Here is a 20,120-nt window from a genome sequence, read left to right on the forward strand (position 1 = left end):
TTGTCTCTGCAAAATTACAGCTGAAGTGGTTCAAGTATTTCCAAGAATGAGGATATTACAAAGACACTTCTTCATGTTAGAGTTTTCTAGAGACCTCTCTGAAAGTCTAGAACTATCTTACATTTGAGCAGAGCACCTGTGACATGTTGTACTGTATAATATTATGAACGTAGAAGGGCTCTAAGAAAATGTGTGCAGACAATCTTAGTTCTTGGATTCTGATGTTTTCGATGTCAATTTTGTGATTTTGTTTAGTTGTTGCCATGCGGGCGTACAGCAATTAACAGTGTTATCTCATTTTGCCTTAGATTATTGGTTGCCAAGTCAGAAGGGAGCCACCAGAGTCTACTGAACGGTACACTCGTTGGATCAATAACCTGACTGAAGAGCAACTTCTTACACAGGTATTCTTTTTTCAGGTGTGACTGAAAAATATAGTGAAAGGTTTATTTAGTTAGACTTTTTCATTCAGTGGCAATACATGATAACTTCACCAGATTATCAGGATTTTATAACTTAAATGACAGAAATTTGTGGTGCGTGTGATCATTATGTAATGATACCTTTACACTGAGGTTAGATACTGACTGCTTCTTTATCTGTTTAAATTTTGCTAGAGATCATTTTAAAATAACTGTTCTTCAGGCGTTAAATGTAGTGCTCATTACACATGTTTTTAAGTAAGATACATTTACAGGACTGAAGATGACAGTTTTGGCATAAAGATAGGTTGTTTTGTTAGGCAGGCAGCCAATGCTGAACTAGAAGAGACTTTGGCAAAAACAAGTTAAATTGTGGAAGAAATCAATCCAGCCTGTGGAGGAATGTGTATGCTGAGTATTATTATAAGAAATCTAATGGAGAGTTAGCAGAAAGCATCCCAGCAGATATTATGATTCAAGAATTTGTGATTGGGTTTTGTGATGCTATGGTAGGAAGCCATTTGCTTTTAATTGTCTTGGATTTAAGTAGTTGAAAAGATTAACATACCCATGTTTGTTAGACTTCATTGCTGTATTCCCCATTACCATAACCCCCAAAGATATACTTACAGGCTCTGGGATGTTCGCTGTAACACAAGAAAGTCATCTGTAGACCTTATTTTAAAACCAGCAGTAGTGTTATGGTTCTCTGTAATTTACCAAATGAAAGTAGTTATAGGGAACGTTACCCAGTGGAATGAATATTTGGATTTGCCTTTGAGCATAACATTAGGAAAAATTATAGTTTTAAAACCATGAGTTTATCTGACAGTGATATCTGGATACACAGTAATAGCACACAACTACATTGTTAAAGGAAAGACAAAGAAAAGTTTGAGGATGCAATGTAAAAATTTATCCTACATCATCTGCTGTTTTTCGTCTGTCTTGAAGTGGTCACTGGATGGAGCCTTTAATGAATTAAAGTGGAAATCAAAGGAAATATCCTAATTTTGAGATTGCTTTGGGTCTGATCAACTGAGGAGGGATGTGAAAAATGAATGCTCATTTTAAGACAGGCCTGCAAATTTTCTGGAAGAGCTTATATAGTATGCTTTTCCTGACAGTAGGATGCAAACATGGTGACCTGGGTAATCGCATGCAATCTTATGTGTCTATAAATATCTCTTCAAGCCTTAATCAAGTAGCATGTGCAATCCATTATTTTTACATATGACTTAAATTCACACATTTGACAACTTTACAGGAGTTTTGGAAAACATATTGGGACTGGATCTAGAAGTCTGCATAATGAAGCTTGTGCTTCTTTTTGATGATTGTAATGAGACGAGATTTGTACAATTGCACTATTTGTGTTCCTCTTTTGGGTTCGAACACGTTACCTGTTCTATACAAAAAGTAACCCAGAAATAGTAGTTCCTCAAGCATACTAAGTTTCTGAAAAATTTGTGAAAGTGTAAAGCTAGAAGACACTGTACTGCACCAGCTGCAAATCATATGTCATTGATAACAATGGAATCCATTTGGGCAGAGATTTGAGTACCCAATCATGAGACAAGCTTCAGCTGCAACCCATGATCAACTGTGAGACAGACAAGTTTGTATGAAGCCTGGCTTTTGTAGCTCTGCTGCTAGATTGATTTCAGAGCAGTGCATTCCCCTGCCTCAGTAACCGTTTTTCTGATCAGAAGTTCAGGTAGGCAATTATTTTGCTTTTTCTTGATTTAACAAAGTATAGATATGAGACAAAACTAGGAGTGAAAACTATTTCAGCTGTTCTCTAATAGCTGTGGTACAAGTGAGCTGCATAAGGTTAGGCCTGTGAGGGGGTTGTCCCCTTTGTCCTCCTGATATATTGACATGTTTTATTTTGGGTGTACTTGTAAAAACTTTTTTTTTCAGGAGTTAAGTCCTAAGAAAACTATAATGATAGGCCTCTGCTAAGAGATTTGTCAAATGCATGGGAGGAGCAGTCCTTCAGGGAATTCAGGAAAATTGGCTTTAATTTACAGCATGTTGTCTCCAGCAGTTTCCTGTAGTGAAAGAATGTTCAGCTTTTTTTAGCTGTCTCTGTACTCAGTATTCAGTTTTTTTTCTCCACTTTTGCATTTCTGTATCACACACATACTCATTTATGCTGTGAACTCGGACAGTAAGTGACCAATAAAAGAAGAGTTAACAATGTTGTGTAATCTGCTATCACAATATTTGTTATTAATGAAATAATATTCTATAGCATTTGATGACTAGAGTTGCTGTTTACTAAAGCGCAGTTTGAAAGAGGTGGGTGGCAGCAGATGTTTTGTTAGGTGGTTGGATTGCTTCATGTGCCTCGGTGCTGGCTGCTGGTTTTATATTGCCTGAGTCAATACCAGATTTTTGGATCGAATGTCCATACCCTGTCTTCATGCTGAGATCATTCAATACAAAATGCTTCTAGCATTTTAACTTTTCCCTTCCCTTAACCATGGCCTCTTGATGCTTGCTCATCCATTAAATGTTTCTCTAAACAATTATACTGTAACATTCCAAAGATACTTTATGGTATGCGTGAAATTTCAGAATATATACCCCGGAGATTGAGGGGGAGTGAAAGAATACAAAGAGAGCATGCTGATGTGAAGACTACTTTTTAGAAGATTTTTGTTTAAGGTTATCTTCTTTATAGATTATAAGTGATAAAACATTGTTTTGCACATATAGTAATGTAAGCATTAAAATACACCCCCCAAAAAGGTTTAAACTTGTCATGTGTGAGCATGGTGACAGGTACAGAAAGAAAATAAGCAAATAAATATGGATACCTGACTGTTCTGATGTTGGGATGAGTGGAAAAAATGCAGATTAGAACTAATCCTAAAAGATGTCAGAGTTTGAGTTGTGCTTGAACTGTGATTGAAGTTTGATCATGCAGCTTTTCTTAAGCTGGAAATTTTACTGTACTGGATAAATGAAAATTCCTAAATGGTTTTAAGGTTGGATTAATTACACAAACATTTATACAAGTAGTTCTTAAGGATTGTTGTGGGCTGTAAGTAACATAGCCAAATTCACATCCATGTCTGTTAGATCACTGTTTAGGTTAGTTTAATCTCACAGGCAGTCTGTGAAGCATTGCATTCAGCCTGAAGTGTAATTCCATCTGACCTGCCATTTTTTATCCCCAAGACAATGAACCTCTCTGCTTTCATATCATTGTTCGTTTAGAAAGCAGCCTGTGAAATCAGAGGGTATGTGTGGAGATGCTTGCCCACAGGAGTGGGCTCTCTGGTTGGTGAGAGAGGACAGCCATAATTTAGAGAAATAACCATCCAAACAAAACGTTGTGATTCTGTATGCCTGTTGCCCACCATAACGTGTCTGTGCTGCTCCTGGATAGGTAGGGTACTTTGCAGCTTATCTGAGAGCTCTTTGTGTAGGACAGATCTGGAAGCTTTCACAGGTGACTTCTTACCACTAATCTCTTTGCTACCTAACCAAAGAACAGCATTTAACTTGTAAGAGTTCCCTAACGTTCTTTCTTCTATGCTGTTAGAGGTGCCACTTTTAGCCAGCATTTAGATTTAAATGCTGGCTTCCCTAAATAGATTGTGTTCCCATTCTAATATTTTAAGTAATGTGAGGTCAAATTTCACACTACAAATCAGGATTTACTACAGATACTTGTTTTGGAAATAGATCCAGCGTTCTGTCTGCATGGATCGTATAAGAAGTTTTTCCCAATAACAGAAGTTCAATATGCTCAATGTTGCATTGTCTTGGTGCATCCCTATAGGCAACTTCTTCCTGTTTGCAAGCAGAGGGAGCAGTCAGGTGGGCTGAGGAGGGCAGAAGCAGCTCATGTACCTTATGGCTCCTACTGGCTCTCTTTCTTAAAGGCAGACTGGGAACAAGAGTTAGATGGCTCCTGCTTTTCTCAGTAGGCAGGCAGGTGTGGAGGTATGCTCTGTGATCTGCTTACAGAAAGCCCAATATGGAGGGAAGGAGCTGCACTACCCTGAAGAAGTTCTGCAGCCAAATAGAAGTTGGCACTGCTGGACCAGCTCTATTGCTCTGCTGTGCAGGCTCAGAGCCAGGCAGAACTGGTAAGAGAAGATGGGAGGAGGCAGGCATTTTCCAGGTGGGCCATAGATTGAGCATCTCTCACTTGGAGTGTTTGTTTTCTTCACCTGTAGACCAGAAATTCTGGCTTCAAGTGCTAGGCTTGGTTGTCAGTACAACAGAACTGAAATAATGATTGAGATAGCAATCTGAGTGGCTATGTGCATGTTTTCCAGTTACATTACTTAAGGGTGAAGCTGGACAAGGGGTAAGACTTTCTTAAGAATGAATAAAAGCATGAAAAGGCTGATTGATTTCCCTCTTCACCTCTGCTCCAGCATTTATTTTTAGCTCACTTGCATTTTTTATCTTTTGATCAAAAGATACTCAACACTTTCTTGGGCTTTTTTTTTGGTCACATTTTCCTCTGCCTTCACCTGTGTTACCAAAAAATGTGTTAACAGCAAAATCCCAAAGCTTTTCTGAGTGATACAACCAGAGTTATAAAATAGTTAAATACTGCAGGCTGTGTTGGTTTGCATGGGATTAAGGATATAGCATACAAGGAAAAAAAAAATTGGCTTCTTCCTTTTGTGGTTGATCCCTTTTCCTCTCCAGAGAAGAATGAAACAAAGTTGCACAAGCTAGTCAATGTTTATGTTGGTGTTTGGAAACGCGTGTCAAAGGCGTTCATGGAGTTCTAGAAAGTTTAATGAGAAGTGCCTTACCCACATCTGTGAACTAAAAGCATCATTAGAACTTCCTAGCGGGGCTTTATGTGAAGGCATCTCAGGGTCAAATGTTTTTGAACTTTCAGAAACAGATTTGCAATAGTTCAAAACTGTATACAGATTTTGTGTGTTAGTAACTTTGCATGAGTTTAAAGGCACGCTTTAAAGGAGAGAGTGTTAAATAATTTAGATTTTTCTTATTATATTTTGTTTGATGATTTGCATGCATGATTGTGGTTTATAACACATGACAATATTTAAATGTGTTAGGGATATTATAAAAGCAACTTGGAATACAGTCCTGCAGTATGATGGATACACGTATGGCTGAAAATGCATGACAAGATTTTGATGGGCATTCAGATTAAGCCTCTGATTTGAACCGTGATTTGTTCCTAGTGATGATCTTTCCTTGTATTTTAATTAATTATACCAATATGGGATGTAATGTTTCCATCCTAAATAAGTTTTATTTGGACACTTGATGTAAGAGATGGACAAGTAGTTACAAATGCAAAACTGTCAAGGATTAAATTTTTAGAAATGCGTAATTTATTTTCCAAGCTATTAATGGTGCCCACGCCTCCTCCATTCTTCTGTAAATAACTTAGAAAAGTAGTGCAAAAAGTTCAATTAATGTTGTAAGTCAGCACATAGGGATGTGAATGGAAGCCATAGCTGACAGCTTCTGAATGCTCTGTTTGTTCTTCTTTGACCTTCCGTATTTATCCTGTTGATATTGTAGTTTACAAACAAAACAGCCTTTCGGCTTCACTTTGTGCTGCTATCTCATTGCCTTGTATAGCTTAAGGGATCTACGTTTGTCTAACAGGTGAAGGATGAAAAACAGGTTTTGTATTAAAATTATAGTTGAAATGTTGAGATGACCGTAACTTATTACAATTTCAAAACAAAGTGCACTCCAAATACAAATGTTTTCCAGCTAATTTAATGGTGTTTATTTTTCAGTAAATCTTCCATTTGCAAGAGCACAGAGCAGATACTCCCTAAACTTCCTGAAATTTTGTTTCTCTAAGTTTAAAACTCAATGTGCTGATTCCACAAAAAGAGGAAACACTTTTGCTGTGGCTTTTAGAGCAATAAAAGCCATTGATTCTAAGCATACATTGTTATTGTAATGCAGTTCCCTCCTGTACCTTATATATGGGGAAAAAAGAATTCTTCTATTGCGGTCAGGCACAGAATCATTTTTCACCTTTCAAAATATGTTTGAGCACAAATTAAGTGAGCTTTACTTATTGCTGGAAAATAACTTGCTTTCTTGATCTTAGCTTTCAGTGCTAAAATAATTGGGCTGGATTTTCAGGAGAGCTCAGCAGTTTTTGAATTATTTGCAGTGGGGGTGCGGGTGTAAAAGCATCACTTCCCATGTGGGGTTCCAGGTTGGAAGGCCAGTTTGACCTTTCATGAATTTGTTTAGTGATACTTTTTTATAGATCTCACTCTGCTTTTAGTAGTTCTTGCTTTTTTGGGGAGGGGCTGATTTAGGAAGCTGAATTTCAAAAGAAACAAAATCCATCGTATCCCATTGTATTAACGATGTATGCCGTGCTGGGGTGCTTGAGACCTTTTCCTTTCTGTGTCAGTAAGAAAACAGAACTTGGTTCAGTTCAGGTTTTGAATATAAGGAACCAGATTTAATGATTTGTTCAATTTTTATTTATTTTTTTTTATTAGCACAAGCATGACAAAAATAGACCAAAACAAGGACAAGGGATTTTTGTTCTGTTTACAAAGCCGTGGCTGAATGGGCTGTGATTAGAAGTTCTTGAGCTTGCAGTTATGCAAATAAAGAAATAATAGAGAGCTTTTCAGGGTGTTAGCTTAGATCAACCGTAACGTTATGTCCTTTTTCATACAGAATAGATACTTGTCTATTCATTTATTCCAATTACATGATCTTAGGGATGATTAACATGTATATCTAGTTCCTCTGGAAGTGGGCCAGTTGTGTATGCAGCTCACATTTTGAGAAGTAGAATGATTACATGTAGAGGAGGTGGGGCAGGCATGTGCTTTGTGGTTAGCAGAAGGGTAGTCGAGCCCTGGCCCAAACGGAAATCAGAGCAGTTGCAGTGCATGGGGTGTATAACAAGGAAGGAAATGGCCTTGTCTGCCTTCTAGTGTAACTGCTGGGACTTTGCCACCTCTCTGGATCTGCTGGTTTCTGTGATGTGGCTGGATTTAACATTTTGTATCGCTTGCAGTGACTGCTCGCAGGGTGCGGAAAAAGGCAGCAGAGGAGAAATATATATATGGCACCTTTATACCTTACATTTTAAAAGCAGAGGACCTTAATGAAATCGGAAATTCTGATGCTGCAGCTAGACAAGCTATGACCTATTAGTAGTTGGTGCAAATTACAGTGTTTTTCAGTTACTAACCCAGAAAAAGCAAAATTTTACCAGACCAGTTTTTAAACTGACAAATTTGAAGCACTTTCCATGCATTTCTGCTCTGAACTTATCCTTGAATTTATTAGAGCACATATTGAGTATATCTGTCAACATAAATTATACATGTTCAGGAAGTTTGTGCAATAAAAGGAATTATTATTTCCAGGAGTATAACTTCTTAGCAGACCGGGGGGGCTGTATTTATTTTGGATAATCATGTGCATAAATGTACACTAATAATGACAGTGAAATAAATATAGTGATGAACATACAGATTTCAGGATTATGATTATCTTAGATATGGTTGAAATCAAATGAAGACAAGCCTTTGCTGTAAATAATGATTTAAATTTTATTTAATTATTTTGGAGAGCTTTTTCTGCGACTAAAGACAAAATAAGTGTGCTGTCTATAATTTAGCTTTTTGAACTTATAACCTTTAGTTTTTAATGGTCTATCTGCCTAAGTAGGATTTGATACCAGAACATGGTTCTAAAAACCATTACGTCAGTTCGCTCATATGAAAGTAATTTGTGTCAGCATAGCTCACAGTTACACCTTAATTACCTACAACTCATGTGGAACTTTACCTGTATACAAATATAACCAAATCTCTGCTAGGGAGCTGCTCTGCTGTGATTATATTAAATAAGTGTAAATAGTCTCTATAGCAAAGCATTTGTTATGTGAGTATAGTTGTGCCTCGTGTAGGCTGTAGATGCATGCTGTAGTACAAGAGCTTTAAATTGTTGTTTTAATGTATTCCTAATCTAGCTTGGGTCCTAACGTGAACTGTAAACTTTCCAGAGCAGAAGTTATCTCCTTGTTCTATATTGAAAGCTTTAAAACAGGATCTGAATTCATGGTGTTAGTGTGTAATAGTGATGCCCACTGTTTTCCTGTCTTAGATTTACTAGCTGAACAGGAGGAAATATCCTGGTTAATTTAAAAGCTGACACTTTTACACCTTAATTGAAATTTACTTTGAGCACATGTGACAGTTGATCAGTCACAAGCAGATGAATTTCTGTATTTTGGGGGGGCTTTTTGGCTGCTTGTCTGGGTCTCATATTGTATGTTTCCTTCTGTGTGTTCTAAAGCTTTCACTGTTCTCTACTGCAAACTTTTGGAATTGGTTGTTATGGCTGTGACAGCATTCAGCAGCTTTCACTGTCCCACTTTGTTCTCAGTCTCATCTCTTCCCTCAAAGGATTCTGTCTTTCCCTGCTGCTGTACAGAAGAGCCACAAGTTCACCACATTCTTAATTGCCCATTCATTTTGCAAGGAACAAATAGCTTAGCAGTTTCTAATAAATGAATCATAAATATAGCCACCCATGAGTGCAAGAAAGGAAAGATTTAATTATTATCTTTGTATTCAGGAGAAAATAGTACTGTATTCATCCATTTCTCAATTTATTGAGCTTCCACAAGTATGTCAGAATCTCAGGTAAATTGGTCATCAAGGTGAGAATTGCATTCAGATAGGATTTAATGCTCCTGAGAGAAACTGGGCTCTCCCAGACTTCTCATGCAGTGGACATCTGCACTAAGAAGCACTAAACTGAAATGTGCTTGTGTACCCTGTGCTTGTTTGTAGTGCTGCCAGGCTGGAAAAGGTGATACCAAACTCAGGCTAGCAAGAAATGATCTTCCTGTCACAGCATTTACATCCTGGTAATGCAGGGGAATTCTCAGCCTACAGTGGAAACAAGAAAGGGAGATAAAGATTTAATTGCAGTGCACCTTCATATACAGTGAATGCTTCAACAGGACGCTGTAAGGTTGTGTGTAGATTTATGCTTCTCATTGCTCTTGCTCTGAATTTTCTGGGTATTTCAGCTGATGTAGGTGTTGAGGTTTTTTTCTGGTTTTGTCACATGCAGCCAACAGTCTGCCTGCGTTGTGCACAGGAGTCGAGAAAACTTATCACATTATTTTCCAGTCCTGGAAAAGTGAGAATTATATTAGCAGGTATGAGTACTCTCCTTATGATTGGTTTTTTTTAATGCTTTTTCCACTCTTGCACTTTTACTGATTATGAACACAGGCAGTAGTCTATGCAATCCAATGGCAGTGCATCTATACATGTCTGTTTTTCTTCATATTTCTTCCTTCTTGTCTAGGCAGGGTGTGGCCACATCCCTGAGCTTTATGCATGTCTTTCCTAATGACATTTTCCCTAATATATATAAATAACCTGTTTTTATGAAGTGAAAATAAAATTGATAATGTTAGCTACTAACACCTGGTGTTCCTACAGCCCCTGCTGGCTTGCTATAAAGGGAAAATGAGTTTTCAAATGGCACTGCTGTTAAGCTATCCTCAGATGTATTTTTTCTCTTTTAATTGAAACTCAAACTGTGGTGAAATCTCCAATGGTACATCTATATTCTTACTTCTTCAGAAGTAATGTACTTGAGTTAAGGTTTGTTGTGGTTGGCATTAATTGTTTAGGTAATCAGCTGCTTCTCCTGGAAGTAGCTATTGTGGAACCCACTGCAATGGATGTTGCTCCAGTTAACACCCAGTGTTTGAGAACGATGTATGATGTCAATGCCAACATTTATCTGGCCACCTGATTTTGAAAGCCAACAGTCAGCAGTGTTAGATTTCCCTACCTACTCGGAATTTCATTTCAATGGCATCTTTCAGAAAAATGTAAATGTTAACCTGTGAACAAAACAGGCTCTCTCTTAGTCTCAGTGTCAGATTACACATATGTTTAAAAAAAAAAAAAAGCAAAAAACCAAAGACCACCAACAAAAAAACCTTTGGAGTCAGTAGGAGAGAAATTTTTTTGGTGTCATAAAATTATTCATAGATCTGCAGAGCAGATGTTGACAATTACAAAGAGAACAGAGGCCGGTCTGTGGTCAGCCAGCAAGCTCCATTTCACGTGGGTAGATCAAGGCTCAAGGCAGCAACTATTTCCTGTCAGCACGCTGGGCGTCAGCGATAGCAGCTTTTGTGGGCTATCGCCCAGTTACATCACACAAAGTCACTTTTGTGAGGCCTTGCTTCTGCCTCTCTTCTGAGAGCAGAGTGGCCCTGCAAGGCTCACTGTTCGGTTTGGTGAGGTCTGTCTGTTGGTACAAATTGCAAATTACAAACTTGTTATTTTTGTATTTCTTTGCTGGATGCTTGCCTCATTCTTTTAGGAAGTGCAGAACAGCTGATTCTTTCATTTACTGCAGTAATCACTAATGTTGTATTTGTCATTTTAATTGTTTTAGCTTAAACCATATTTAAAGCATGACTTCCACCCCAAATTTTATTGCATTTTTGTTCAGGAACTTAAATGATAGCTAGTTCCTGCAGATAAAAGTGATGAGGTGATATCCTTTTGCTTTCAGAGCAGAATTTTCTTTGAAATTGTTGTGGCTGCAGGTTGCCTGGGGCATGCTGATATAAACAGCATCTCCTGGTAGTTAAAAGAATTTTAACTGTAGCCCATTTTGTCTCAGACAGAATGGTTTTATGGGAGTAATGGTAATGCTAATGCAGTGTCCAATTAATTCCCATTTTCTTCTTGCTTGATACACTTGTATAAGTCAGTGTGTATCACTGGAGAAAAGTTAATAAAAATGCCTTCCTCAAATCATTTTGATCTCCAAGTTTAACAAGTTTATGTAGAGATGTAGGAAGCATCCCTTGCCATTTTGCAGACCAGGAAGAGAGCAATGAGCAAAACTACAACGTAGTGGAGGAAGAAGCTTTTATTCAGGCATTTATTCAGGCTCAGAATGACAGCTGGAAATGGAAGCAATTTTCTGGTGTCCTGTTGTTGTATTTTGAATCCATTCCTTTATGGCTTTTATAATAATATCCTTGCCATAAAATGTGAACACACCAAAGTCAAATTCTAATAAGCAGGACTGTCTCCTGTTTTGCTGTTTGTGCAATGCTTCTGAACACAAATAGGAATTAATAAACTGGCAAAACCAAAGCATAGAAATAGTTCTTAAATAGCTTAAACGATATCTGTGGTAAATGTGTTTTGTTACTCAGAAACAAGAAATAATGTATTCTCTGTCGTACAGAGAGCAGCTCACTTTTCCATGTTAGGCAGGAAGAGTGCCTGTGATAAGCATCTGCCATATTCTGTGTGTGACTCAAATCCTAGGCTGCTTGGGCTTTTTTCATCAGCTAGGTAACATGAATAATTTTAGAATAAAGAGGAAGGAAGAAATTACATGCTTCAGTAGCAAGTCTGTTTTCTCTAATGCTTTAGTTTCAAGTTCCATGTTGAAGGTAGGTGATGTTCAAAGTCTTCTATTGTAGTAGGATTCCAGTTGCAAGACATAGAAAGCAATTTGACTTAAAATTAAGGAAAATGATAATACAGCTTGGTAAACAAAGTGCCAGTATTGCTACAGTGGGTGCATTTAAGAGTATTAAAAGTTAGGAGTTAATTAGATTTATTTGTGCCACCTTAGAAGGAAAGTAGTTATCTATCTTAATCATAACCACTTTAATAATTCTAAAATGTATCTTCATTAGGTCTGTGTGAATTCCAGGTGTTTGCATGGAGGAATTGAGCCACCCATCTGATAAGCTGTAGTCTTTATCATCTGGGAAAATTAGAATATTAACAAGACAGGTGCTACAGGTATTAGTTATTTAAGAAATAGAGCAATGTAATCTTATTGGAATTTGAGTTTTAAGAATTGTACAAACAAATCTGAAAACGTGACTGAAGGATATTGAGTCATTATTTCACAGAATCACCGAGGTTGGAAAAGACTTACAAGATCATCCAGTCCAACCATCCACCTGTCAAGCCACAAGCTCTTTATTAAAAGTGTGAAGTTTTGTGGCTGGAAGATGGGAAATCATTCTGACAGTGTTTGAGAAGAATTCTTCCAATACTGCTAAAAGTAAAGTTGTTACAGCCATAGGTGTAATCATCTTTACCCTATGGAATTACCTCATGCTGTGATGAACAAATGTATATTGCTGCTATACAGCATTAAAGATTTATTTCAGGGCACCCAAATGTCAGAAATGTATGAATGATTAGAGCTCTGGGTTATATATATATATACACACACACACACACACACATGTCCTTTGTGTGCAAGACCTATGCTGTGTGGATGTGATGTTTTTACATACATATAAAATCATGTGTTTTCTGTTTGTGGAACTTTTGACTAGAAGTTTAAGGTACCTTCCAGCACAAACCCATTCTGTGATTTTATGATAAGTTTATTTTCTTTGCTGAGCATTCATTTAGCAAACATGTTGATTAATGTTTTTGAGCACTCTTACAGGGCTAACACACTAAAATACAATCTTGATAGCTATGCATGCAATGTTATTAAAACACAATGCTTTTTTCATTTTAGAAGAGAAAATTGGTAAATTCACTTTTGAATGTTATTTTTGTAATGTATCTCAAACACTGCTACTTGTGCATTGCTCTTATTCTTTCTGCTTTTGCAGTCTTGAAGCTTCTGAATCGTATCTTTTAACCGGATATGTGTAGATTTTAATGGAAATTTGTATGTCCACAGCTGCTAGAGAATGAGAGAGAATATGTCTGTGGGAGATGAAGGATTGCCAAATAAGCCTACTAAGCTGAAATCTGGAAAAAATTGAAATTTCCAAGCAGACTAGAAGTTTATCAAAGAGGAAGAAAGCCAGCTAGTTTGAGTACTTTGCACAGCTGCTTCAGCTGAGACATTTTATCCATGCGATACTATATAATAATTTGATGCCAAAAGTAATACATAAATGTTGTTTCTATTTAGAATTAGTGGCATACATAAAATTGGTGTCATATAGTCAAAAGCTTCTGCTTGTCAAAACAAAACAATCAAAAGTTTGGCTCATCTTGCAAAATACTGCAGCTAAAAACTAAGTTTTCTGAATCACCCAGTAAGCATGAGACTTCCCTGATCATAAATCAGATGTACCAGTACTTTTCTGTCTTCCTAATAACATGTAATTTTTTTTAGTTACTAACAATGTACGTACTAAAAAGGTCTTACTTGGAATGGTGAAGGGTTCACAAATTAACATTCCTTTTCACTGAGTACCACTAATTAGGCATTGATAAGCTGATTCTGCTTTTGTTTTGCTATTCTGGTAGAACTCTAATTCTTGATTTCCACTGCCAGAGATGTTTAAGGAAAACTCAGAAATGTATAGGATGCTCGTGCTCCGATGATCTGGATACAAGTACTCTGTTGATGTGTTTGGAGATATCTAATGACAAAAAGAGAATTTATTTACAAGGTAGAAGTGCACCAGATGCCAAACAGCTGTGAATCATCTGTGTTCTGTAATGGAAGAAGTGAGAACCTTTAAGCCTGAACTGAGAAAAGATTGTGTTTATTTGTTTGTCTTAGCATGGAACTGATTTTTGTAACCCTTTCCCTCCATTCCTGATTGCATTTGTCTAGCTTGTTATCCTTAGGTTAGTAAATAATTCTGCCAGTCCCTCGTTAAGCCCTTGTATGGGAACTGCTGAATCACGGCCTGAACCTCTGATTGACCACCTGAGGTGAGCAGTGAGTCAGCCCTGGGAGCACAGGAGAAGGCAATTCACCTGTGCTACCAGAAGGGGTGAAGCCTGGGTGCACCTCTCCCAGACCCCATTTAAAAATTGGCTACCAGTGGGGAAGGATCTCTTTTAGAGATCACTTCTCTTGGAGTCTTCTCAGCAAGCCCAGGACAAGGGTAAGATTTCTATTCGTTCTTTAATGTGATAACCTGTTTAGCCTAACTTTCTTGTATATTTCTTAATTAAAACATCCGTATATTTGTTGATTATACAGCCCTTCAGATGATGTCTGTTTAGAAGTCAGGAAAAATGGTGTCAGTTGTATTGTAGTCTCCTGTTTTGTACTTTTTAGTGTCACTTGACATGAAGTGTCCATGTGTAGCTGACCTTCACACATACAAATTGAAACAGCTTACTAACATGCATTGTTTTGCAGGTGGTGTGCTATTGGCACTCATAGACCTTTAGTACCCAGAGGTATTCTGACACTGTTCAGTGCCCTTCATTTTATTGACATCCGGGCCTCTGCTGCTGCCTGTCTCTCTAAGACTCGTGGCTGCTTTTCTTGTTGTTTTTCCTCCTCTCATGGTCATACTCCCTGCCACAATTCTGTGCTCTATCAGTAAAGGTGCCTTTTAGAATAGTGTTGAACAATAAAACGTCTCATTTTCCTGAGCCTTTGATTATTTTCAATCAGAACAGGATAGTTTTAAACCTAAATACTTCTACCTTTCTCATCGTACACGAGTGGCTCTGCCTTCTGCACCCTGTTGCCTTTTTTTATGTAGTTGCAAGGTCTGGCAATTCTTTGCAGAACTCAGTAGTTACAAATCTAATGCACAAGTGTTTCCCACAGTCCTACAGGGCATTCCTAGATGCCTGCTCTTGAAACCCGCAGAGCATAGCACGTTTAATGGTTTGCTATGTCCACTGGACAGCAAGACTGCTAGGTGCCAGGAACAGGGTAAGAAATGCTGTGCGTGTTCTTCTTGGAAGGTCAGCAGAAAGGAAAGCTTTGGGAAGCTTGCTGAGAACTGTAATTTTGAACCTTGTCTTGAGAGCTATGAGAGGAAAGAATCTGAGATGGGAGTTCAAGAAAAGTAATTTGTACACAAAAGTCTGAGATAAGAAGGCACTACTAACAATATCGCTTTGTCAATGTTGGAAACTGAAGTTGCCAAATCTTTTGCAATCTCTTGGGTGTTTGTTTGCCATGGCTTAGTGAGAATTTGGTGGAGTATTGCAAGTGCTCTAGTAACATTTAAAACTTGTATGCAATGCAAAAAATAAATTGATCAAAAAAGCCAACTTTTATCGGAACAAAATAACGTTCTGTGACTATTTCTGTATTATCTATTGTCTTCCTGTTCTTGCTTAACAACTCTGATACTGAAAGTGCTGTTCTGTCCTTTGTGAACTGAAGCATGATGATTCAATGTGTGTTTGGAGATGAGCTTCTTACATGTTCAGATCAAAGGGATGGGTATATGAATGACTTACTGTCTCTAGAGCAATTTGGGGATGAAGGGGGCTTGGAATTTTGTATATGCAACATTGTTGTTAATTTCTCACTGACTTTAGACAGAGGATTTATTTTTTTCCTTAATCTGAACCAAAGCTTTGTGAGTTGTGATATCATTTTTAGTGAATGCAAACATAGAAAGATAAATATTCATGGTTCTCTGGTTTGCCTACTTGCTAGGCTTTCCTGCCTGTAAGTTACAAATCAGTGTTGTCTCTGTCCTCATTGCAGAATCAATCTGACTGATGCTGTGTAAGAACTTTTTGTGTTTTAAAGCATCCATTTCAGCGTGCAGCGTATTTTCACAAGATGCTTAATGCTGTTATGTTGTTAAACGGGAAACCAGTAGTTTTAGATTTTGACATTTTCTTTGCTGACAAGGCAGTTTTAGCAGTATGGTTGTATTTTGAATGTTACACATGTTAGGAAATACAGTCTTACTGCTCGCTAATTTAATCTTAATTTAAACAAGCTATAAAATCTTCAAGATAAATAGATGAAAAGAAGGATGCTTATTGAATCTTTTAGATCCGTTACAGGACTGACTATAAAGCAAATCTTTTTGTCTATCAAAATCGGAGAAAATGCATAATGCTGTGTGGTTCTGCCAATCATTTAAGAGAATTTCAGAGAAGACATCCTACAACTTAAGGTGGTCATGAAATAACAGCAATGCTTGTTTCCCTGTTTGTATAGCTATAAAGTAATTAATGAAATACTTTTTTGACTTGCTTAATGTGGTGAGATCCTAAAAGTCTACCAAAGGAATCCAGTATTGTTAAGTAGGTGGATAAAAACAGTCCTTGAGGTTGTGTTACAAGTAAGTGCATGCTGCATAAATAAGTGTCCGACACATTCAACACATAGCAGAGAACAAAATAAAACTCTGCTTTGCCAGGGAAGCCAAGTAGTCCCATGATCTACTACTACTACAGAATCTCTGTTTCCTTCCACCTGCAATGAGAACACACCATGCTGTGTCTGGGAGAGAAAGACTTGTTCCACTGCACTCAGTTGGGTGCCACGTTTAGCAGAGGGTTTACAGAGTTTTCCATTAAGAAATTTCCTTAAGCCAATGCTTGCTTTTCTTTTGGGGTAGTGTTCTAGTTTCACTTAAGTCAATGTCCGCAGTCTCTGGGATACACCAGTTCTACTTCAAGCCTTCTCATCACAGACATCTCATGCCATGAGATGTTACAATGACTTCTGTTTAAAGTTTTTTTAAAAAAAAGGAAAAAAAAAAAAATGATTTGTAGAGAGCCAGGATGCATTCAGTTGGTTGCTTGTGGTATTTAGTTTTTAGACACTGACACACAGTTCAGGGTATTTCTGGGTCAGTGCTTTCTCTGTTTTGGTGGTGGAGGTGTATAGACATATGCTCCAGTGCTTTTACATTGTGTTTCCTTCTATTTCCTCGTAACCCTTTGAGAGAGGAGCTGAGGAATGTTAGGACAGAACTTTTATGTTGGCACTGACAGAGTTAGGGCACTGTAATAATGGCTGTTAATAGACAGCTCCCTCAAAAGGAAATGAAAACGATGTTTATAAGCCAGCACAGTGTATATTTCTGGGAGAACTGGGTGTAAGAGTGAGAGGCAGTGTGCAAGAAGACGAGGTAATCACAAGTAAATGCTTCTCCTTTTCTGTCACCAGGCTGATTTGTCACATCTATTTTCCTTAAGTAATAATTGCAAAGTTAGAATGTTTGTATTTTTCTGCATTTTCACACTGGAGCAATATGAGTGCGTTCCAGTTTGTACTGTGCGTGTTATCTATGGCTCTTCAAAGTTTGGCTTAAAATGCATAATTTCTGGTTATTTTATTTAAACAGATTTTTTTTTTTTTTGGTGAGATCAGCTATCACAGCATTTTGAGAGGCCTGGCACTTTCTCATTCTTTTCCTTTATTTCTGTCTTTTGGTTTTATTTTTCTTTAATTTTATCATAAAAAGAGAAAATAAAAGATTGGAGTAACATACAACCCATTTGTTAACAAGCTTGTTTGTAATCAGATGATAGCACAGAAATCCAAATTAAAATCAACTTAATTGCAGAGAAGAGAGAGAAAAAATGAGGGTGAATATGACTAAATATGTCTGTGTTATAGTTCACATGTAAATCAGATTCCAAGATGAGCAAGAAAAGAGACTCGATGCCTGAAGGGGAAGTTCTGTGCTATGAAAGATTGCACAGATGATTTATATTCCTCCTGAATAACTTGCTATGGACATCAAATGTAAAATGATAAATGGCTTTTGGTTTATTATTTAGAGAAATAGAAGTATTGGAGAAGGTGTAAAATCTGCTATGTAAAAGCTGTATTTCACTTCTATAGCTTACAGCTTCTAAAAATGACAGCATATCACTATTTGATGTTATGAGCTGAAACGTTTCCAGAATGATATGGTTTTATGTCTGGTGCTTACGGGTGTCTGTCATGTAATGGCCTTGTGAGCTCTGATAGCAGAAACAGGTTGTGTTTAAGCACTCAGTTTCCACTCCATGAAGATACCATTAAACAGGAGTAGAACTAAATATGCAGTCCTGTGTCCTTTTTTAACAGAACTTATTTTTTTTCACTCCCCTAAATGTATGACATCGCCTTTTTCCACCTGCTCATAGTTCTCCAATTTTTATTACATTCATTCTTGTCAGTGTTTTCAATATTGTTCATCCTTTATTTCATATGTTGGATGCTGGTTCAACTCTTTTGTTGTTGTTACTCTTTTACCTCAACAATCTTCAAGAAATTCAAGCGAGGACATTACGAATGATGGACCTGTTTTTATTTCTGGTGCTTGTATCTTTCTGATCAGTAAAATGCTGGTGTAAAAGTCTGTGTAGATTTCACAGGTGACAGTAATTAGAAGCCAATTTTTTCATAAAATCATCAGAAGATGCCCATATAGAACAGCAGTGTTGGCACACCTGCATACTTTCCAAGCCATCGCTTTGTGTTTCTGTTCTTTAAATCTCAGGCTCAATGTTTTCATGAGGTCGTGGGGCAGGAAGTAAATGGCCTTTCCCCTGTACAGACAGATCCACATCTTCTTATTGCACGTATGAGTAAAATTTAAGACCCCTGCCAACTACTTTGAGTAAAGCTTATCTTTGTTTTTTATCCTTTCAGAAAACAGCCTGGAATAGGACATTTTGGCAGGGCAAGGTGTATTTTTTTAACCTAGAAGTACTTGGTCAAGTTACACATCCTCTGGAATTATATTCTTTTATGTGTAAGTGAAAGTATAACCTACATTCCTAATTTGCTAAAACATAATACTTCTTCCTTCCATTTGACTGTTGTAGTTGAGCTTAGGAGGTGGAGTCATACCTATTAGCAAAACAAGAGAAGAATAGTGCTTATAATTTAATAGTGATATAAATATTCACACATTTTTATGTTCTTGTTCTTTAGCTTTCTCACGTTGCATCTCTGTGTTTCAGTGTCAAAGCAATACTAGCAAACATCCGCTGTGTTCCATTGTATGGATTTATATTTCATATTATGGTCAAAGTGAAGAATGAATGTGAGTCAGAATTCGGTGGTAGTTCTCAGACTGGAGGTCCGTGTTGCCAGGAAAAGAAAGGAAGAAGAAAAAATCTTGCAGTAATTTAAGAACCACACTCTGTAATTCACTAGCTATTGTGTGATTATACAGAAGCTGGCTGGACACTTGTGGTCGGTGAAGACAACAAGAAATTTCCTTGTGACATCTCTCCAAATGCTGCTTTCAGCTTCTGCAGTGACGATAAATAAACACAAGACAGTTAAAAACAAGGATAAAATATTCGGGCCTGAACCCTGTAATTAAAGATGTATATAATTGGTCTGTTCAGAAGAGAAGAGTCGCTAAAAAATCCTTGTTAGTGTAAGAAAAAAAAAATTAAAAAAATCAAAGAAACAAACACCAAACTGATAAATATGATATGTTCAGTTTTGGAAATAATGAAATGTAATCTCTTAGTGAGAAATGTATGTGATAAATGTTCAGTAAGCTACTGTAGATAGGACAAGTACAGTCTGTGCTTTCAGGGCATTTCCCAAGATAAATTTACCTCACAAATAAGGCCTTTAGTTGTTAACTGTTGAAAGGATCCTAAAATAGAGGACACATAAGGGTTTTCCAAGTTGAAAACTCCATCAGGGAGTTCACTGTTGTGCACGCACATGAGATCAGCTGCTCTGTGGCTTAGGGTTTATGTCGGCGTTTTGCATATATTCATGTTTATTCTTAATTCTGCCAGCTGCCTAAACTTAAGACAGACTAAAGATGTGGTGGATTTTAATACCACAGCAAAGTGGTTCTCTCTTAAGATTTTTCCTTCTTATAATGTCAGTGCTATTCTACTAGCTTTTCAGGAAAAAGAATAAAAAGGAGTATATGAGTATGGTCATCAGTGGTGAGTATTGGCTGCAGTACCAACTAGGAAACAAGTCAGGACTTTATTTCTTGTA

At 37.3% G+C, this 20,120-nt stretch overlaps 1 protein-coding gene across 10 annotated transcripts in view; it reads left to right on the top strand.

Annotated features, from left to right (window-relative positions):
* The window catches only part of QTGAL (queuosine-tRNA galactosyltransferase), a 114,925-nt gene that overhangs the window by 35,843 nt on the left and 58,962 nt on the right, over positions 1–20,120 (top strand). For 9 of the 10 annotated variants that reach the window (XM_090121698.1, XM_090121696.1, XM_090121699.1 and 6 more), the window contains one exon: positions 309–404. In XM_090121698.1, the coding sequence (XP_089977824.1) occupies positions 309–404 (96 nt within the window). Of the gene's footprint in view, positions 1–308; positions 405–1,742; positions 2,140–20,120 lie in introns of those variants that run through there. The other variant, XM_090121700.1, reaches the window with a different exon arrangement.

The sequence above is a fragment of the Phasianus colchicus genome, chromosome 20 (genome assembly GCF_987193195.1).
Source record: "Phasianus colchicus chromosome 20, bPhaCol1.hap1.1, whole genome shotgun sequence".
In the NCBI taxonomy this organism is placed as follows: Eukaryota; Metazoa; Chordata; class Aves; order Galliformes; family Phasianidae; genus Phasianus; species Phasianus colchicus.